At 40.3% G+C, this 19,678-nt stretch overlaps 1 protein-coding gene across 3 annotated transcripts in view; it reads right to left on the reverse strand.

Annotated features, from left to right (window-relative positions):
* Positions 1-19,678, reverse strand: part of Atg10 (autophagy related 10) — a 227,104-nt gene that overhangs the window by 142,309 nt on the left and 65,117 nt on the right. For all 3 annotated transcript variants that reach the window (XM_010642752.3, XM_010642745.2, XM_033767871.1), the window contains one exon: positions 16,792-16,896. In XM_010642752.3, the coding sequence (XP_010641054.1) occupies positions 16,792-16,896 (105 nt within the window). The remainder of the gene's footprint in view (positions 1-16,791; positions 16,897-19,678) is intronic.

A 19,678-nucleotide genomic window follows, 5' to 3' on the forward strand; every position in this document is an offset into this window, starting at 1 on the left:
ACCAATTATGTAATTATCCATAACATTAAATCAGTTCCACCTGATTCAGTCTATCACAGGTTTCCTGAAACATTCATTTGTTTATTACTTTGAAGAAGAACACTAAACTACCAATCATCTTATATGTGAACGTCCCACTGTGGAAGTGGAATAAATGTTTCCTGAAGAAGATCTGTGTCAGATACACATGTTCAGGCCCCTGGGAACTTCCTTTTAATATATATCGGAGCTGCTACAAACGTCAGACTCAGACGAGTACACCCTCACTCTTTCCATTACCTCACAAGACGCCTCCTGGAGAGCACACACGCCACAGCTGGATGTTTTCCAGAAAAGCCGTTCTGTGGAGGAGAATGCGGTCATTCTGGGGTTAACCGTCACTCACTACGTCCAGGACGGCCATGTAGATAGATGGCAGCACTGGAGGAGGCTGCTCACTCTGGACACAAACACGGAACCAAAATACAACAGCTACGGCAGATGTCTTTACAAAAGCTTCTCTACTAGCTTGAATAAATAAAAAGACAATCAATGACCTAACTGGATTTAATCTACTTGACTTCTCCAAACATATTCTCTTTCCTGTGCCAAGGAGAGCAGAATGCAGAGAATTTAAAAATTAAAAGTGACCCTAAGAAGCTATTGAGGTTAGTCAGGCCTGGAGGCACATGCCTGTAATCCCAGCACTTGAGAGGCTGAGGCAGGAGGATTGCCAGGAGTTCAAGGCCAGCTGGGGTTCCAGACTTTAAGGCCAGCCAGGACTACATGCTGAGACCCTATCTCAAAAAAACAAAACAACAACAAAAAAGAAGCCATTTAGGTCACAGGGTCTCAAGGAACACAGTACGCTGTGAATTTTGCAATGTGGTGCTATTACTCAGAGAGCAAGGGGTTAGAGTAGGAAGATGACAGTAGGAGATAGACATGACCTGCCTCTCTGTGGACTTCCTGGCTTCACAGCAGACACCACTACTGCATAAGATTGTGTAAGATCCCTAAATCATGGGCCATGCTAGAGAGCTATATGCGCTTCTGGTAAGTTCTGAGAGTACACACTTCTCTTACATAGTAGTTACAGAGATATAGCTTGTATAGTAAACCTTGTACCTAGTGAAACAATCCCCAGCTTCACTAGATTTCAAAACTCTAATCGCCTGACTGTTTCCAGAACATTCCATGCTCTCCCCTCTCAACACCACACCACTCTAGGGCACATATTAACACTTTACATTAAACAGAGTTAGAATTTACCTTCCTTGTCTTTCATAAAACTTACGAGAAGCATAAAGGTAGGGCTGGAGTCTTCTGCATGAGTAGTCATTTCCTTTAAAAATCCACTTATCCGTCAGTGTTAGATTCGTCAAAGCAGTGAATAAATACCAAGCGACTACGACACAGGTGTCCATTTGCATTAAACATGACACATTTTCTAGTATTTTAAACATAACAAACATTAAAGGTAACAGATTTTCTGGTGTTTTAACGTTGCTTTAATAATCATATTCCCAAATCCTAGAGGTAATCATGCTCAATTCTCATCATTCACATTTATCACCGCATCTATACTTCAGTCTAAAAATAGCATTTGCTTTACAGCAAAACTGTTAACACTTACGAGAACTGTGGCTTGTCGTTTGTTCCATTATGAAAAAAACCAATATTCTGACATCTGAGTCTATTTTGGACATACAAAATAGAGCTCATCCTAGAAGCCACTTAAGACAATCCTGAGGGCAAGTGACTGCAAGCAAAATTCTCGTTACCCAGAAGATTATCACTCTCTGAATATGTTCCCTGGCGACTGAAACATCTCCTGTTACTGCTTCAGGGAATTTATGATGGGTTGTTTTGTTGTTGTTGTGAAGGCCTTACTCTCTATAATATTCTACCTGTCCTGGTCCAAGGAAAGTCTGTTAGTGAACTCCAAGGCCCTAGGACCAAAAAATCTTTTTTTTTCCCAGTGGCATACTATTGCTACTGTTATGACTCTATCATTTTCATAGTTTTTAAAAATGTAATCTGAAGGTGCAACCTGAGGCTTTAAAGTAATAAGGATAGTAAATGAATAAATAAAACACGCTCAGTACCCATCTCTGATACCTCTGCAAAAAGAAGAAACAGAACATTAGCAATGAAACTTCAGAAAGAAGACTCCAAACTGAAATAATATAAAAATTACTGACCAATCAATATGTATGTTACCTGCATTGTATCAATCAAAGGGCAGAATCTGGGACATCTCTGTCTTATGACAATGATTAAAATTTTATAAATGAAGAAGTCAGAAAGAAAATGTAAAGTGATTTCAGCTAGAGAAATCTACAGGAACAACTCATATTCTCATCTTCTAAGCATTTATTAAAATTTTTTACTCCTGATTATTATCAACATCTCTGTCCCACATTCACTGTTTCCTTTCATTGTGGGGTGAGTGCTAACCAAGACACAGAAGTTATGCATCGTTTCTCTACTTTAATCTCGCTAGTCATCTATAAGTTCATATAGAATTTTTAAAAAGTATTTTCAAACTCTAGCACTTATTTTGCAACAATACATGCATATGAATTTAAATTAAAATTTAATAAGGCTAACTTTCATCCAAAATTATCTAATTGGAATATAGAGTTTACATTCCCACTTGCTTTCTCAAACTATCATTTCACTTACATAAATGAGGCTTCAGTAAGGACTTTCCACGGTACGCTCATGTTCACTAAAGTGGACCAGGGTTAGCCATTTCCCACTACTGGTAAATTTCACCATGAAAACTAATTTCACCATGAAAATCTTTGGTTCAATCCAAAAAATACACAAATTGATAAAATGAAGTATGGCACCAAAACCATTTTATGGAATCAGGTATCACATAAAATAAAATATCCCAAGGACCAGTGTGTAGGTTGGCTCCTTTTCAAAATATTCATTTATATTTAGAAGATTTTAAATAAATGCAATGGTCACTATAAAAAAAGACTTGAACAAAAACTGCCACAATCTTTCTTGTTATTTTACAAATTTAGAAATAAAAATTGTATCTAATAGGACTAACCTATAGGAATTCCTGTTACCAAAGCCAGCACTAAAAACTGCAATATATTAGTTGATTTCTGATTATCATCTCTTTCCTTTAACCCTTGTTTTAAATTAATTTAGAAAACTGCAACAAAGTAGAGACTTCAAGTTGCACAAATGATTTCACTTTCAGCTACATCTCACTTCGATTTTCCTGAATCCTGAATTATCTATGTATCACTGTATACAAGTTCACAGGCACAAAAATCATGACTCCAGCTACAGTTTTATAATCAAGGCTATTGGTTCAGGACAGAACAAAAACGTGAGTGAGTTTCAACACTACACAAGGCCATAATTCAATTTAAAAAATGTTTAAATTATTAACAGAAGCATTCTTTTTTGAATGTCTTTAAATGGGAAAGATATACACATGGAAGTACTGGTCATGAAACTCTAAGGAAAACCGAGAAGTCTCCCAACACAGCCTTGCACACTTATCAAGAATCTCTTCTGAAATACTTGAAACCAGAGGTTATAAAACCGATGGCCTGAGGATCATTAGTTGTCCATAGACAGAGCCTAGCTAAACTGTCAAGAGCTTTTTAGTGAGAACTACGACCCACAAAGCTTCCTGTTGGAAGTTCTCCTGGAGCTATAGGTCACGACCCTTGGAGAAGCCACGCCCACTCCACTTCCGCAGCTCCCACCACTCCTGATTGGCTTCCCTCGCTCAATCATCATCCACCAGGTGCCTTTGCTCCCAGCACTGCAGTAACCACTGTAGCAAAGAGGCTGTCGCACCTGCGGGTGAACATGTCCACTAAAGGAGAGGGAGCTCACAGCTTTACAAGTTGGCCAACTTCACCACACTAAATATTACAGAGATCTGTCTAGAGTCATTTCCAGACACGGGAACTAATCCTAGCCTAAGAAACAAACAAAGCAAATCTGTACTCCACAGCGAAGCCTTGCAGACATCTGAAGACAAGTGCCTAACTTCCCTAGGTTTTCTACCCCACTTTCACAACCCCAGCACCTTCAAATACGTCTCATAATAATATGTTTCCGAGCACAGTTGTGGGTGATGGCAAGCTCCTCTGGATGAATGCTACAAGGTGACAGAAACATACAGTCAACGTTGAACAAATTTTTAAAATTTATTACAAAAGATTACTGACATTACTTTTCCTCAGCATACTTTGCTGTGGCATGAATCCTTTAATTCTTTTGGGAAGATGCCCAGCAGGGGAATATCTGGGTCAAATGGGACCTCTAATCCTAGCTTTTTGAGGAATCTCCACACTGATTTCCCCACTGGCTGCACCAGTCTGCACTCCCACCAGCAAGGAGAAGGGCTCCCTTTTCCACACAGCCCCGCTATCATTTATTATTGGTTGATTTCTTGATAGCAGCCATTCTTTTCTACCTCTTTTTCTGACAAGTGTCTGTTCATTTCAGATCCCCATTTTGGGGTTGGGTCTTTAAATATGGGGGGTGGTCTGATTTTTAAAAATTTCTTCATATATCATAGTTATTAGTCCTTTGTCTAAGGAACAGCTGGTAAAAATTTTTTCCCACATTATGGATTCTCTTCACTGTTTTGGTGATTACCTCTTGCTATGCAGCAGCTTTTTCATAAGATGAGATCCCAGTTGTTGATTCTTTGTACTAGTTCATGCGTGACTGAGGTTTTGTTCTTAAAGTCTTTTCCTATGTCAATGCCTTCCAGAGTTCTACCTAACCTACCTTCCATCAGGTTTAGTGTTTCTGTTTTAATATTTAGGTCTTTGATACATTTTAATTTTAGTTTAGTGCATGGTGAAAGTTAGGGGTCTAATTTTAATCTCTGGCAAGTTGAAACCCAATTTATCCAGCACCATTTATTAAAGAGTCTATCTTTCCTCCAGTGAGGGTGTTTGGCTCCTTTGTGAAAGATGAGGTGGCTCAGTGTGTCTGGAGATGTTTCTGTATCTTCTAATCTGTTCCACTGGTCCTCACATCTGTTTCTTTTCCAGCACCATGCTGTTTTTACCACAGTAGCTTTGCAGTATAGTCTCAAGTTAGGGATTGTGATACTTCCCACCTTGTCTTTGTTGCCTAGAAGTGCTTTTGTTATTATAGGTCTCTCCTGGTTTCAAGTGAATTTTGGGATGATTTTTCTATTTCTGTGAAATATACTGTTAAGATTTCAATCAGAATTGGAAGTATGGTCATTTTCTTACTCTTTTGGTACTGGTGATCAAACTCAGGACCTTGTGCTTGTGAGGCAGGTGGCAACATGATCATTTTCATTATATCAGTTCTTCCTACACAGGAACAAGGGATGTCTTTCCACTTTCTGATATCCCCTTCGATCTCTTTTTCAGAGTACTATACTTTTCAAAGTAGAAGTCTTTTACTTCCTTTATTGGATTGATTCTTACATATTTCATTTTTTTAGATGCTACTATGAAAGGAACTGTTTCTCTAATTTCTCTCTCAGTGAGTCTATTATTTGTGTATAAGGATACTGACTTTTGAGTGTTGACCTTGTATCCAGCTACTCTACTGAATTTGATTATTAAGACTAGAAGTTGTTTGGTGGAGTTTTGGGGGTCCTCTATATAGAGTATCATGTCATCCTCAAATAATGACAGTTTACTTCCTTTCCTATCTTTATTCCTTTTCTTTCTTTGATTTCCTTTTTCTTTTTCTGTATCTGTTCAGATGATCATGATTTTTGTCTTTGACTCTGGTAATATAGTTTCCTGCATTTATTGATTTACATATGTTAAACAATCCTTGCATTCCTGGGATGGATCCCACTTGGTCAGGGTGTATGATCTTCTTGATGATCTTCTGTATTCTGCTTGCCAGCATCTTATTGAGGATTTCTGCATCATGTTCATTATGAAGATTGTCCTATAGTTCTCTTTTTTGGTTGGATCTTTTTCTGCTTTTGAAATGAAGGTGATGCTTGCTTCCAAAAATGAATTGGGGGGTACTGCTTTCAATTTCATTGAAGAATTTGAGAAGTAGTGGCATTAGCTTTTCTCTAAATTCTTTTAAAGAATTCAGTAGTGAAGACCTGAGGACCTGGGCTTTTGTTTGTTGATACGTTTTTAGTCACATTTTCAATTTCATTGATTGATACTGGGTTGTTTAGAAATTTTATATCTTCTTTGTCCAACTTTGGTAACTCATATGTATTTAGGAATCTGTCTATTTCTTCTGCATTTTCCATCTTACTGGAGTACACCTTCTCAAAGTAGATATTGATGATCCTCTATATTTCTGCTAGATCTATTATCACTTCACCCTTTTCATTCCTAATTGCATGGATTTGAGCCTTTTCTTCCCTTTTTAAAAATAAGGTTTGCTGGCCGGGCATTGTGGCACATGTCTGTAATCCCAGCACTTGGGAGGCTGAGGCAGGAGGATCACTGTGAGTTCGAGACCAGCCTGGGCTACATAGTGAGTTCCAGGTCAGTCTCAACTACATAGTGAGACCCTGTCTCAAAAAAACAAACCAAAAATCAAAACAAAACAAAAAGGTTTGCTAAGGGTTTATTGATTTTATTTATTGTTTTAAAGAACCAACTCTTTAATTCACTAATTTTTTGTATAGGTCTCTTGGTCTCCACAATGATTTCTGCTATGATCTTTATAATTTCCTCCCTTGTATGAGCTTTGGGTTTGTCCTGCTCTTCTTCTTCTAGAAGCTGAGGTTCAACATTAGCTTGTTTATGTGAGCTCGCTCTGTTTTCCTAACATGGGTATTCACTGCTGTGATTTTCCCTAGTAAGACTGCTTTCACTGTGTCTCATAAATTCTGGTATGTTGTACTGGCATTGTCATTTAACTGTACAGACTGTCTGATTTCTTCTTTAATTTCCTCTGTGACCCAATGGCTGTTCAGAAGTATGTCATTCAATTTCCACGTGTTTATGAAATTCTTGTGGTTTCTTGTGCTATTGATCTCCAATTTCATTGCACTATCATTTGATAATATACAGGGGATAACTTCAATTCCTTTTATTTACTTAAGCATGTTATATGAAGTAGCATGTGGTCTATTTTGGAAAATAATGTGTATTCTGATTTTGTGGGGTGGAATATTCTATAGATATCTATTAAGTCTATTAAAGAGTTTGCTTCAGTTCTAATATTTCATTGTTGATTTTTTTTCTAGTTGATATAATCATCACAGTGAGGTATTGAGGACCCCCCCACTACAATTGTATTAGTGCTTATTTAATTTTTCATATCCATTAATATTTGTTTTATATAGTTGGGTGCACTAGCATTTGGTGCATGTATATTTATGATTTTCTTCTCTTCCTCTTGGATTTTTCCCTTTATAAGGATGTAGTGACCTTCTTTGTCTCTCTTAGTCTTGGTTTGAAATCCACTTTGCAAATAGGATAGCTACTTCTGCGTTCTTTCAGGTTCCTTTCATGTGGAGAATTATTTTTCCATCCTTTGACTTTCACTCTATTAAGTTCTTTTCGAATTAAGTGTGTTTCTTGTATGCAGCCTATTATTGGATGTTGATTCTTGATCCATTTTGCCAATCTATTATTTTGACTGTTGAATTGAGACCATTTACATTGATGGTTATAACTGATATGTACTCACTTATTCTTGTCATGATCTTTTCCTGTTGTTGTTCCCTCCCCCACTTTGTGTTTAATTTTTTGCCTTCCTGATGGACTCATTCTGTTGGGCTTTGTGGAGTTGTCACCTTCATTGTCTTTTCCTAGGATATTGTTTAGAATTTTTTGGAGCATTGGTTTGGTTTTCATGAAGTTCCTCAGTTATTCTTTGTTGTAAAAATATCTTATTTCTCCATCATTTTTGAATGATACTTTTGTAGGATACATCAATCTGGGTTGGAGGCTGTATTCTTTAGAGCTTGAAATACTTCATTCCAGGCTCTTCTGGACTTGAGGGTTTGTGTTGAGAAGTCTGCTGTGATTCTGATGGGATTTCCTTTATATGTGATTTTTTTTTTTTTTCTCTACCTGCTTTTTGTATTTTGTTCTTGTATTGGATTTCTGGAATCTTGACTATTATAGCCTAGGAATATATATGTATTTTATCACAGCTAGATGAAGTGCTATATGCTTCACTTATCTTTATGTCAAATTCTTTTTCCCTGTTTTGGAAGTTGTCTGTGATTACTTCTGTGAAAAGTTTATTTATATCTTTTGCGCCATCTCCTGCTCCTTCACTGACTCCAATCAATCTTAAGTTATTCTTTTTTGCATCATCTAATAGTTGTTGGACTGATTTCTCATGGTCTTTTGCTATTTTTAAGAAATCTTTCTTTTCATGTGTGCTAATCGCAATCATGTCTTCTATATCTGAGATTGTCCTCATACTCATTTATTCTGCTGTGAAATTTTTCCATGGAATTTTTGATTTCTTTGATGTCTGCATGGATGTGTTTTATGTTTTCCAATTGTTTTCTATGCTGGGTATTCATAGTTTCCATCATTTTCTTCAGCTCCTCTATTTTTTTTTATATCTATGTCTTCCCTATTATTAAACATGTCTTTCATTTGGTCACCATCTCTTGTTATCTGAGAAATTATTTCTGATTTCATTCTTTTCAGAGCCTCTTTCATATATTTTGTTACTTCTTGTTACCAGTTCAGGGAGTCAAGGTGGTTCACTTTTGGATTGTTCCATCTTGTGGCCCCCTAGAGTTGCCTTTGGTGATGTGGATGTCTAGGATTACATCTTATTTAGGTGTCTTCTCATTTCTATTTTTTGTTGTTGTTATTGTTGTTGATGTTTTTGGTTTGATTTCTATGCTGATGCTTGTATATTGCTTATTGGGAATATCTTTATTGCTAGCATTTAGAACTCTTAGGGAATGGCTATTTCTCAGATTGTCTTCCTGGTATAGTTGGCCTTTGGGTTTTGAGTCTGTAAGGACCCTTACGCAATCTGTGTTGGTCTACCAGAAAGAACCATCATGTCACGCTAGTCAAAGTAATACAATCAGCATCAACAATAGAGTCAAATACAGCCTAGAAAATGACAGACTGTGGCAACTTCTAATCTACCACCTTTGGCCACGTGAAGTAGACTTGTGGTTATATATCAAAATCTAGAACCAACCAGAAATATGTTTGCAGTAAATAAGTCCTTCAGTGAATTTGCACTCTGGGGAGAAGATTTAGAAGAAGCTGGGAGGGGGGACAGAGAAATAGAAGGAGAGAGAAAGGTTAGAGGTAAGGCTAGAGGACACAGACGTATCATGCAAACTTTGGTAAACTGGTGAAGACAAAAGGAAAAGAGAAGGAAGGAGCAACTACAAGAATAGAACAAAGAGCAACAGGGAAACTAGAAACCATGTTCACCCTCATGAAAGTAAGAACAATTGAGAAAAAAAAAACAAGACAAAAACAGAAACAAGGGGAGAAATGAAGGAGAGAAGAAAGTAAAAAAAAAGAAAAAAGAAGGAAAAAAATGCCCCCTTGAAGGTGTGTCCCTGATGTCACTGGTGGACAAGGTGGGCAGCACACAGATCTGTGTCTACTGATCTCAGCAGGCCAGCTCTAGTCCACTGAAGTTCGGGCTGCAAGGCTGGAGCTGAGCTCCCTGACCTCTTCGGGTTTGAACTCTGAACAGCTGAAGCCGCCCTTCCTCTGCAGCAGGTCTGGGCCCTAGTAGGAGGTGTTGACCCCAACAATTCACCAATCAACCACTGCAGTCTGCTGTGCCTTTATTGCAGTGACTCTCTGCTCTCCCAGTGGGCTTCAATTCAACAACAAGCTTTGGAGAGGCCTGCTCTCTCTGCTCACCATGAGCCATTTTCCTGAGATCAGAACAATGACCTTTCTGCACTGTGCTGGTGTCCCGGCGGGCCTCTGGCTGGCGGCTCAGCATCATGCTGTCATGAGCTGCCTTTTCATTAGATGGCACACAGCGGCAGCATTCACCATATTTCTGATCACACTTTGTAAAGATATTCAGGAAAGAGGACTCCAGAGCTGCTTCAGAAAGTGGCAAGGATGATGGAATAAGGGTGTTCAAGGTGAGGGAGAGTATTTTAAGGGGTATTAATGGCAATACCTCTTTTACTGTAATATATTTTTTATTTAAACACACCATATTTTTTCAGTCCTTGTACTTATGATTTACTTTTTATGTTATTTACATATGAACTTAGACTAGTTATCAATATTCTTAACATGTAATATTTCCTAGATCTAGAGCAGAGTTCTCATACTTTTTTTTTTTTTTTTTGGTACCAGGGATCCAACTTGGGACCTTGTGCTTGTGAGGCAGGAGGTGGAACCACTGAGCTAAATCCCCAGCCTCATACTTTTTATTCTCAGAATTCCTTTATCTCTTTAAAATTTACTGACAATCCCAATGAACTTTTGTTTAAGCAATTTATCTATTGCTATCAACTATATTAGAAATCAAAATTCATGTTAAAGCCGGGCATAGTGATGCACACATGTAATCCCAGGACTCAGAAGGCTGAGGCAGGAGGATCAATGCAAATTTGAGACCAACCTGGACTGCTTAGTGAGTTAAGGACAACCTGAACTGCCTAGTGAGACCCTGTCTTAAAAAAAAAAAATCATGTTAAAAGGCTATTTATTAACTCATTTGAAAGTAATTGTTAGCACAATAGCATGTTTCTTTGAAAATAAGTGTTTTTTCCAAAACAAAATAAATTAGTGAGAAAACTGGCACTGTTTTACATTTTTGCAAAGCGTTTTTATATCTGGCTTACTAGAGGACAGCTACACCCTTGTATCTGCTTCGGCATTCAGTTTGCTGCAACAGGACACATCACGTAGCCTCTGCACAGCCTGGGAAGAATGAGTACAAAATGTAAGTACTGCCGTGATAGTATGATGAGGCTAGCTTCAACTCTGTGGGTCCCCTTAAGAATCTCTGGGACCTCCGGAATTTCCCAATCATTCACGGGGTCCACTTCATGTGGCTGAAACTCCAGTGAGTTTAGTTTTTCCAGCATCTATGACCTCTCCTTGTTTATCGTTCCCTCAAAGCAACTAAAATCACCAGCTCTTTCCCAAACAAAGCACTGTCAGGTGAAGCCTCCCTTTGCGTGGGAATGCAGAGCCATACACGTGTCATTATCCCTTGCCACCTGCAGGGGGCGGCTTCTCTGATGATTTCTTCAGTGAAACCAGAGACCCCTGGCTTGGGAAGCGACGCCCACTGCACCCGGCTAACGACTGGCATGTCCATGGTGGTCATGGAGTAGGAAAGACTGGTCTCCAGCCAGTCCCAGAGTGGGGCCAATCCCGTGGTAAGGGGTGTGCTCTGGAGCTTCCCAGGGGATCTGAGGAAAGTGATCTCCAGTGGACACCAGCTGTCCCATGGCTTCCATCTCCCCTCTGCTCTGCCTCCCCCTTCCTTCACCAAGCAGCATGTCACCCCAAGCCACCGGAACAGGAGCCCCCATCTCAAGCTCTGAGACGCCGGACACTGACTCCGGTGCGCATCACCTCAGCTTACCCGCTCAGCGGCAAGGCAGTAACTCAGACGTGCTGAGCACTCACTCTGTTCCGGAACAGAACAGCTGTTCCCAACGTGTGGTGCCTGGACCAGCAGCGTCAGCCTCCTCTGGAACTCGTTAGGACTGCATATCCTCAGGCCCCACTCCACACCCACAGAATCTAAACTCACGGGGTGGGGCCCAGTCATTTGTGTGAACAAATCAACAGACAATTTACTCCTTTGCTGTGTACAAGCCCCCTGTGATTCGCACGCCCACACAAGCCATAACTGTCACTCTGCAGAGCAGAGCAGGGACTTGGATGGAGCTCCATCACTGCCTCGCTGTCATCCTTGGTGAAGCTTTGTTTCTGTAAGGAAAGGGATACATGTGTGCAAATCACCTAGCCAGGAGTTATGTCAACAGCATCAGCGGCTGTCTTTCTTATTATCACCAACAGCGTTCTCAACAACTTCGCCAACACTGTCCAGAAACTAGTCAGCTAATATCTACTGTATGGTTTTGAGGGGATTAAATGAGAAAATATAGAACTAATATGGAATCAATAAACGAGCATTACAAGTATTACTTTGTGAGGATTAAAATGTTAGTACACAATGGCACTGATACTGACACAAATGCTTGTTAAAACAATCTGTTAAAGTCATGGATAAAAATATTGATCAGGGCAAAGCAAACAGAAGTATTAAGTCCACAGCAGCTCTCCTCAAGCTATGGTGCACTGTACAGCCAATACCTACCTGCACTCTTTGATACTGTTGTTCAGTACCTATACATACAATGAACTATTAGCTTAGTGAAAAAACAGAAAAGGGACTTCAGCCCTTTGACCACCACATTTTCAAGATTAAGACAATGGACAACGTATTTTACATAAACCAATGTTTCATAACGCCACAGACTGTAGTTCCTAAGAACTCGCCACTCTGTGGGCAAAGTTGAAGCCTCATTTGATCGGTGACAGTTGAAACGAAACGAACGCTGTTTCCAACAACTGCTTCAGAGGTCACAGAGCTCATTAATTACCACAAAGCCACCAGTAGGTTTTCATGACTGACAGTCTACCCAAACACGCTCATAGCTGAGGTGGATAATCTCTGCACATTAAAATTATCCACCCTTGAGTTATTCTGTCAATTATAGCAAATCAACCTCTTCATGAAATATGCTTAAATATTCAACTTAAAAAACATCAACAGTCCATTGCATTTTAAGACGAACAGTAGATTCCTCATCTAATTACATCCCACTTCATTCATATTCTATATATATATATTTTTTTTTAATATTATATATATATTATTTTATATTTTTTCATGTTTTCTACTGATACCACAAATAAGAGTACTGCCTATTAAGATGAAAAACATAATTCTAAGAGATCTAAAAATGAAAAATAGCCAATTCCACAATATCATGCCTATAAGCAGACTTCTGAATAAAATTTAAGAATAAATCTATGACAAAGGAAGAAAGGACTTTAGAATACCACACTGTCTGGTACCGATCTGGGAAAAAGAGAGTCAGGTATGCAGTTCCAACGAAATTCAGTAGCTGTCCTAATCAGCTCCCCTGCTGATCCCTGGACTCAGACTCAGTTGTCTCTGAACCAGTCTGAGATCAAGGTGGCCATGGTGGATGGAACGCCGATTTTACAGCATAAGGCTACGCCCAACCTCTAAAGGCAAGTGCAGAACACAGGAAGGGAGGGATGATGACAGTCTGCTTCCTGTTTCTCCCCTCACAACCTGCTCTTCATTGCATAAATATCACGTTGAGACCATAGTGCTAAGTGAAATACACCAGACCCACATGGCTTAAATATCGCATGGTTTCTCTTATATGAGAAACCCAAAGTACAAACATTAAAGCGCAAACTAAAAGGTCGATCATAGGAAGCAGGAAGATAGACCTTTTGCAAATGGGATGAGGTCCTAGAGATGGAGGGAGGGGGCGTGAGAAAAGGGAAAGGGGACATGGAAAGAATTAAGACATGTTCTGTACATGCACCAAATCCTCATGATGCACGTGACCATTATGGAATGGAAACACATAGTACTAACAACAAAAATACTAAAGGAAAATAGTACTTTATGCTTATTTTATCCAACCTCCAAAACACACACATACACACGTGTACACACACACAAGTAACTATCAGGGATGAGAAACGGAAATTTACTCCAGGTTACATTGCTAGCACAAGCCAAGAAAACTACTGAACAGAACTCCAAGCCTGTCTCCAAAACTGTGCTGCTGCTGCTGTAACCCCAGTGCAGTGTCTCAGTTTACTAGGAGTTACCAAACAATCACAGGTCACACAGGGCACTGAGTGAAGACTAGGGCTTACCATCAGATTCCACTCCTGGGTGACACTTCCACACATAAGCTGCTGAAAAACCCACCACACATCTCTCTCCCCAAACATTCTTAACTTTCTGTTAACTCTTGGAGGAAACAAACATTCTGTCCTAGTAGGAACAAGCTTCTAGAATTCAATCAATTCTAAGTAGCTCACTCGATAACACAGCCTCTATCAACACAGAGTCAGGCCTGATCCTTCAGGGCAGCCAGTTCTGAGGGCACCGAGCCAGGGGTCCCTTCAGAGCATAGATATTTATGGAACTACCCTGCCTCTGTGGTGTTTGAAGTCTAAGGAAGAAGTATGGCTTTTAAAAAGCACTAAAAGCACTAAGTGCAAATCTAAGAAGGGAAAAAAAAGGACATACACTTGCCTGGAAATTCCCTGAAAAGAAAGAACAGGAATAAAGCATGCTTTAAAAGCCCACAGCAATCCTGGCACAGTGATTTCAAGTCCAGCACTGTGAGAAGCTAAGGCAAGAAGATCACAAGTTCATGTCCCACCCAGGCAGTGTAGTAAGACTAGAGACTCAAAATAAAAAACAAAAAGGGCAGGGGATGTAACTCAGTGGTAGAGTGCCCCTAGGTTTGATCCGCAGTACTGCTAAAAACCAACACACAAAACCCACAGCTTAGAAAATTTTATCTGATTATAAAGGGGGGATTATTTTTAGGCCATGTATGTGTGTATTTTCACATGCATATATCGTCTTCCATTACTCTTCCTTTCGGCAGTAGGAAGGAAAGTGGGACACACCAAGCTAGAATACTGTACTGTCTAACTTTGAACTTCTGACTCTTCTTCTACTACCTGGGGAGGAGAGAATGAGATGCCGAAAGGAACCTCAGCAGTAAAGGAAGCTTATGCAATGGATGGATGAATGGATGGGTGGGAGAACCACAGATGAAACCACTGGACCAAGAAAAGTAACTCCAGGGACTTGGAGGTGAAAGAAAAAGAGTTACAGGTTTCACTTTGAAAAGATAAATTAAAAAGAATATTTTAAATCATACTTATTAATAGTTTAAAAGGTGCTAACCATGCTTAGACTCCATTGTTTATGGCACCTAACACGGACACTTTCCCCCATGACGTGAGTCATGAGGTGATCATTTTAAATGTCAAAAGGGGCCTTACCTAAGCGATGTGGTGCTGACACACATCTCACTTGCTTCCATTTTTCCTATTATAAATGATGACGAGATGAACGTGCTTGCAGGCAAATCTGAACATACATTTCTCATTAGTTATGAGCATTTATCTGCAAACTACTTGTAGATAAAAGTGTTGCATCAAAACATATGCACTGATAGACAGATAGATACATGTTAAGTAAGCTCGACCAAGCGTAAATGGTAGTAGACTCCAGGTGGTGAAAATATAGAGGTTTCCCCCCAAAATATCTCTCAATTTTTCCATAGATTGAACTCACTGGGGAACTTTGGAAATGAAAAATTGGGGAAACTTTATATTTTATGAGACTGAATTCCCACATGGGACCAGATCATTCTAAACTTTTTAAAGTTATTATCAACCAGAAAGCATCAGCTCCCTTACACTGTCAACACCAACCTCTAGTGCTTTAAAAAAATCTCCGCCACCTTGTTAGACAAAAATCCATCTTCTTAGCCATCATTTCTATGTTAATTTTTAAATATTTTAAAGTTAATCTATAATGAATGGAAAAGTTTCCTAATAAGCCTGGTGTCAGGTTTAATATTGGCTATTTGATCCATGAAGCACTAAGCAAGATCTAGCCCATCCTGGGGCACTCAGCTTACTACCAAGCACAGCATCCTCTAGACTAACCTGCAAATCAAATTCTAGTAGAGAAGAGGACTTCCGGGTTAGCATCAGACACGGAAGGGACCAACGCCTGATTGCCTAGTGGGCCTGACTGAAGAGAGCCAGAGAAAGGCTGCTACACAAAGCTATCTCATCTCCCATTTGACCAGGCTGAAACACATCACCACCAATCATCTTCCAAAATTCAATATTTCCTGTAAGTATGAGCTCCATATAACTGTAGTACTCCCATAGAAGGGAATGCCATAAAGCCATTAAAGACTGCATTTATAGACTTGGAAATATGTCCATGATATACTTGTTTGTTGCAGAAAACAATGGTGGATGTGTGTGACAGAAATGTGAGGAAGCACCTGGCATAGTGGCCCACATCTGTAATCCCAGCAGTTGGGAGGCTGAGGCAGGATATCATGAGTTTGAGGCCAGTGTAAATTACATAGAATTACCCTGTCTCACAAAACCAAAATAAGACAAATGTGTGAAAGAATATTTTCCAAAATACTAATAATGATTATGTATTGAGATTTTTATCCTTTTTATACATTGCTTTGTTTATTTTTTGTAATGGATATGTAACATTTTTATTAACCTAAGAAATATAATAAGGCTATTTGCATTTTGATGAGAAAAAAATTTAAAACATGCAGAAAGCCACTAAGCTATTAGCACTTTAATAAAATTTAATCATAAGTTTCTCAAGTGAATGTTCAAATCCCCTAAGGAATGAGAACCAAATTCTGTGGCTAAGAAAAAAGGGTAAAGGCAGACTGGACAAAGAGGTCTCTTGTCACATATGAAATAGCCAAAAGATGGTTCTGTACTATGCTGGTAGGATTTCACTAGAGGACAGTCAGGAGGCAACAGAAAACATCTGTGGTTTCCAGACACAAAAGCAGCCAGAAATGTGAAGTGTACTACCGTTAAATAGATGGAGAGGATAACAAAACTCCTGCTATCAGTATTACTTGCTCTTTACAAATGTCCACTTCTCCCCTGGCATCTAGGCCAGGATCTGTTAGCACTGATCTTTCAAAACACATGCATATCTAAACATTTAAATGCTTAAATCATTCTGCACAGAGACCACAAAGGGAATGGGGTACACTGGACCACTTACCTCCATGGGAAGCCAGGCCTGTACATCGGCGGACACTCCTGGACGTGACCCCGTCGTCGCGTTTGCTTGGAAGTGTGTCTTGCACATGTAGCCATCAGAACAGTCCTGTGTTCCATCACCAAAGAACATATAAGCAAATGCTGATTAGCTTGAGAATTCAGCACTCTCAGAACCACAGCTTCTCCAAGTCCCCAGCCAACCAGAGCCCTCAGGTGCAGTAAACGAGATGAGATGCTACAGACAGAGACCAGTCCACCACGCCCTGCATGGTGCACACCCAGCAAACCCCAGTGCTCTTCCCCTGCCTTCCCCTTTCCTGAATTAAAGCCCACCTTTCTCTGTCCTATTAGTCAGTAGCTCCATGGTCAGACAGCAAAACTTCAGGTAGCAGCATTAAAAAGCATTTAAATACATAGCACATCCTGTCACATAGTTAATACTGATGTTCACTGGTTATGGATGGAGGGAGATTCCAGGGGGATTTGGAAAAACTCTAGAAGCTGAGAGGGGCCTCTGTTGCCATGTTCTCTTCAATCTGCTCCCTTTCCCACAGAGCTGATCTTCAAAGAGCTGAAGATCATTACCACTATTTTCATTGATTCCTTCCACGAAGTGGTTTCCCAACCCCTCGCCGGTTGCATTTCTCTCCTGTTTTTCTTACACCACCATCAAAGTACACTAATGCATGATGTCTATCTAATTATATCCAGCTCCATTTTTAAGGCAAAACTTGTCTGAATTCAATAAAGTCACATGTAAGAAAGTAATACTTCTCCATGCACATAGTCACATACTGCGGAATATTAATTCTCCACCAAATTATTACCCAAACATTCCTATTTTAACAGAATTAATATAATAAGTGAAGCAGGAAGTAGTTAATCTTTTTATTAAGAAGAGGGAAATCTGGACACAGACACAGGCACTGGAACAAGAAAGCCATATGAGAATGGAGGCTGGGGTGGTGTAGCTACAAGCCAAGGAATGCCGGGGACTGCTGGCAACCCCAGGGCGCTGGGTAGAGGGCCAGGGGGACTCTTCTCTAGAGCCTGCCCACACCTTTACTCTGGGCTTCTACCCTCCGGAACCGTGAGAGAGCACTTTCTGTCACTTTAACTCATCCAGGGCTTGGTACTCTGTTATGGGATCCCTGGGCAACTAACAGAGTCGGACTTTTTAAAAGAGATTAAAGGCACCTTACCAACAGCCCCTAGCAGGCTTGGGCCAACCACCCGCCAGAACACTCTTGGGACCCTGCTGTAATCAGCGCCACTTCTGACTGGCTGGACTCAGCTCATTCTGATTAGTTATCTTTCTGCCACTGTTGTTAAAGATCTTAAATAGGATTATATCTTTGTTTTGCTTTTTGGCAGTACTGCGGAGGGAACCCAGGGCCTTACATGCCAGGTAAGTTAGCATGGCTCTGCCATGAGATGCATCACTAGCATTTTGAAAAATATTTTTATTTTATGACAGGATCACATTAAGTTGCCCAGACTGGGCTGAAAGTTGGGATTCTCCTGCCTCAGGCTCCTGAGCAGCTGGGATTAGAGGTATGCACCACCATTCCCAGCATTCTGAATATGATTCTGGACTGTAAGGTAAAGTATCAGATATCCAACACTACTGTTTTTAATTCTTTCATTAAGGTTATATATTTTGTTTCAAATTCCAGCCCGTGTCATCCAGGCTCCAAGCTCACCTGAGGGCCCTGTACACTAAACCCTTGTACTGGGCCAGCATAAACTCAGCATTGGGTTAGGCGGAGAGAGATAGTGTAGTGACTGCTGTGGTCATCACTTTTACACCACTCCCATTTCTGCACAAGCAGCCAGTTTTCCTCCCAGGGCTCATTGCCTCCTCCCAGTCAGTGTCTACACTGCCCCCATGAGGATCTGGCCAATCCTGATGGACAGACAGGGGGTGGCTGATCTCCTATCAGAGCCACTGTGGGGCAATTCAGCCTTGGCCTAGGGAGCGAGGTAAAAGGGTTGTTCTCTTTCTCCACCGGACCAGAACAAGGAAGACTGTACAAATCTTAGCAGCCATTATGTAATTCCATGGAGCCTGAGAATAAAGTTAACGTAGAGGATCACAAGGCAGTGGGATGCAGAGAGAGAAGCCAGGCTGTACTCTACACCCATGTAGTGGGCAGGGTGGTGCATCGACCTGGCTGGCTTTGGGACGCTCTCAGGGATTGGTGGAAATGCTCTTCAGTGTGTCTGGAGGTCATGGAAGCACGGCCTTGAGTCTGTGTCGCTCCCTGGCCCCTTCTTCTCTGGTGCCGCTCTCCTGCTCTGCTTCCTTCTTCCATGAACCCAGCAGCTCTGCTCCACCACGCCCTTCCGCCATGATGTTCCTGCCTTGGAGCCATCTCCCATGGACTGAATCCCCTTAAAACATGAGGTAAACTGAACTTCTCCTCCTTTAACTTATGGGTATCAGGTATTATACCCCAGAAACAAAACTCTGACTGCTACAATCACCGTAACAAAGCTTGTGCTAGCCCCCGATTTTTCAATTTCAAGATGCATTTTTGTCACCCAATGAGTTCAGTTCTCTGTCATTAGCAACCAAAATAATCCTGCTATTAAATGACATATATCGTGTTTAATAATTTTATTTTATCATTAGTTTTTTTAGACAGGGTCTCACTATGTAGTTCAGACTGCCCTGAAACTCACTGTGTAGCCCAAGCCCAGGCTGGTCTCCAAATTTCAGTGATCCTCCTGCCTCAGCCTCCCGAGTCCCGAGTGCTGGGATCACAGGCATGCACCACCACGCCCAGGTTGTGTTTAATAATTTTAAAATAGAAGATTTCTGCTGCATTGTATTATCATTCTCATTATGACAGATAATCAATAGTTGATTATATGGAAGATTTACC

Source organism: Fukomys damarensis, unplaced genomic scaffold (genome assembly GCF_012274545.1).
Source record: "Fukomys damarensis isolate Sample0158 unplaced genomic scaffold, DMR_v1.0_HiC HiC_scaffold_3, whole genome shotgun sequence".
NCBI classification, from domain to species: domain Eukaryota; kingdom Metazoa; phylum Chordata; class Mammalia; order Rodentia; family Bathyergidae; genus Fukomys; species Fukomys damarensis.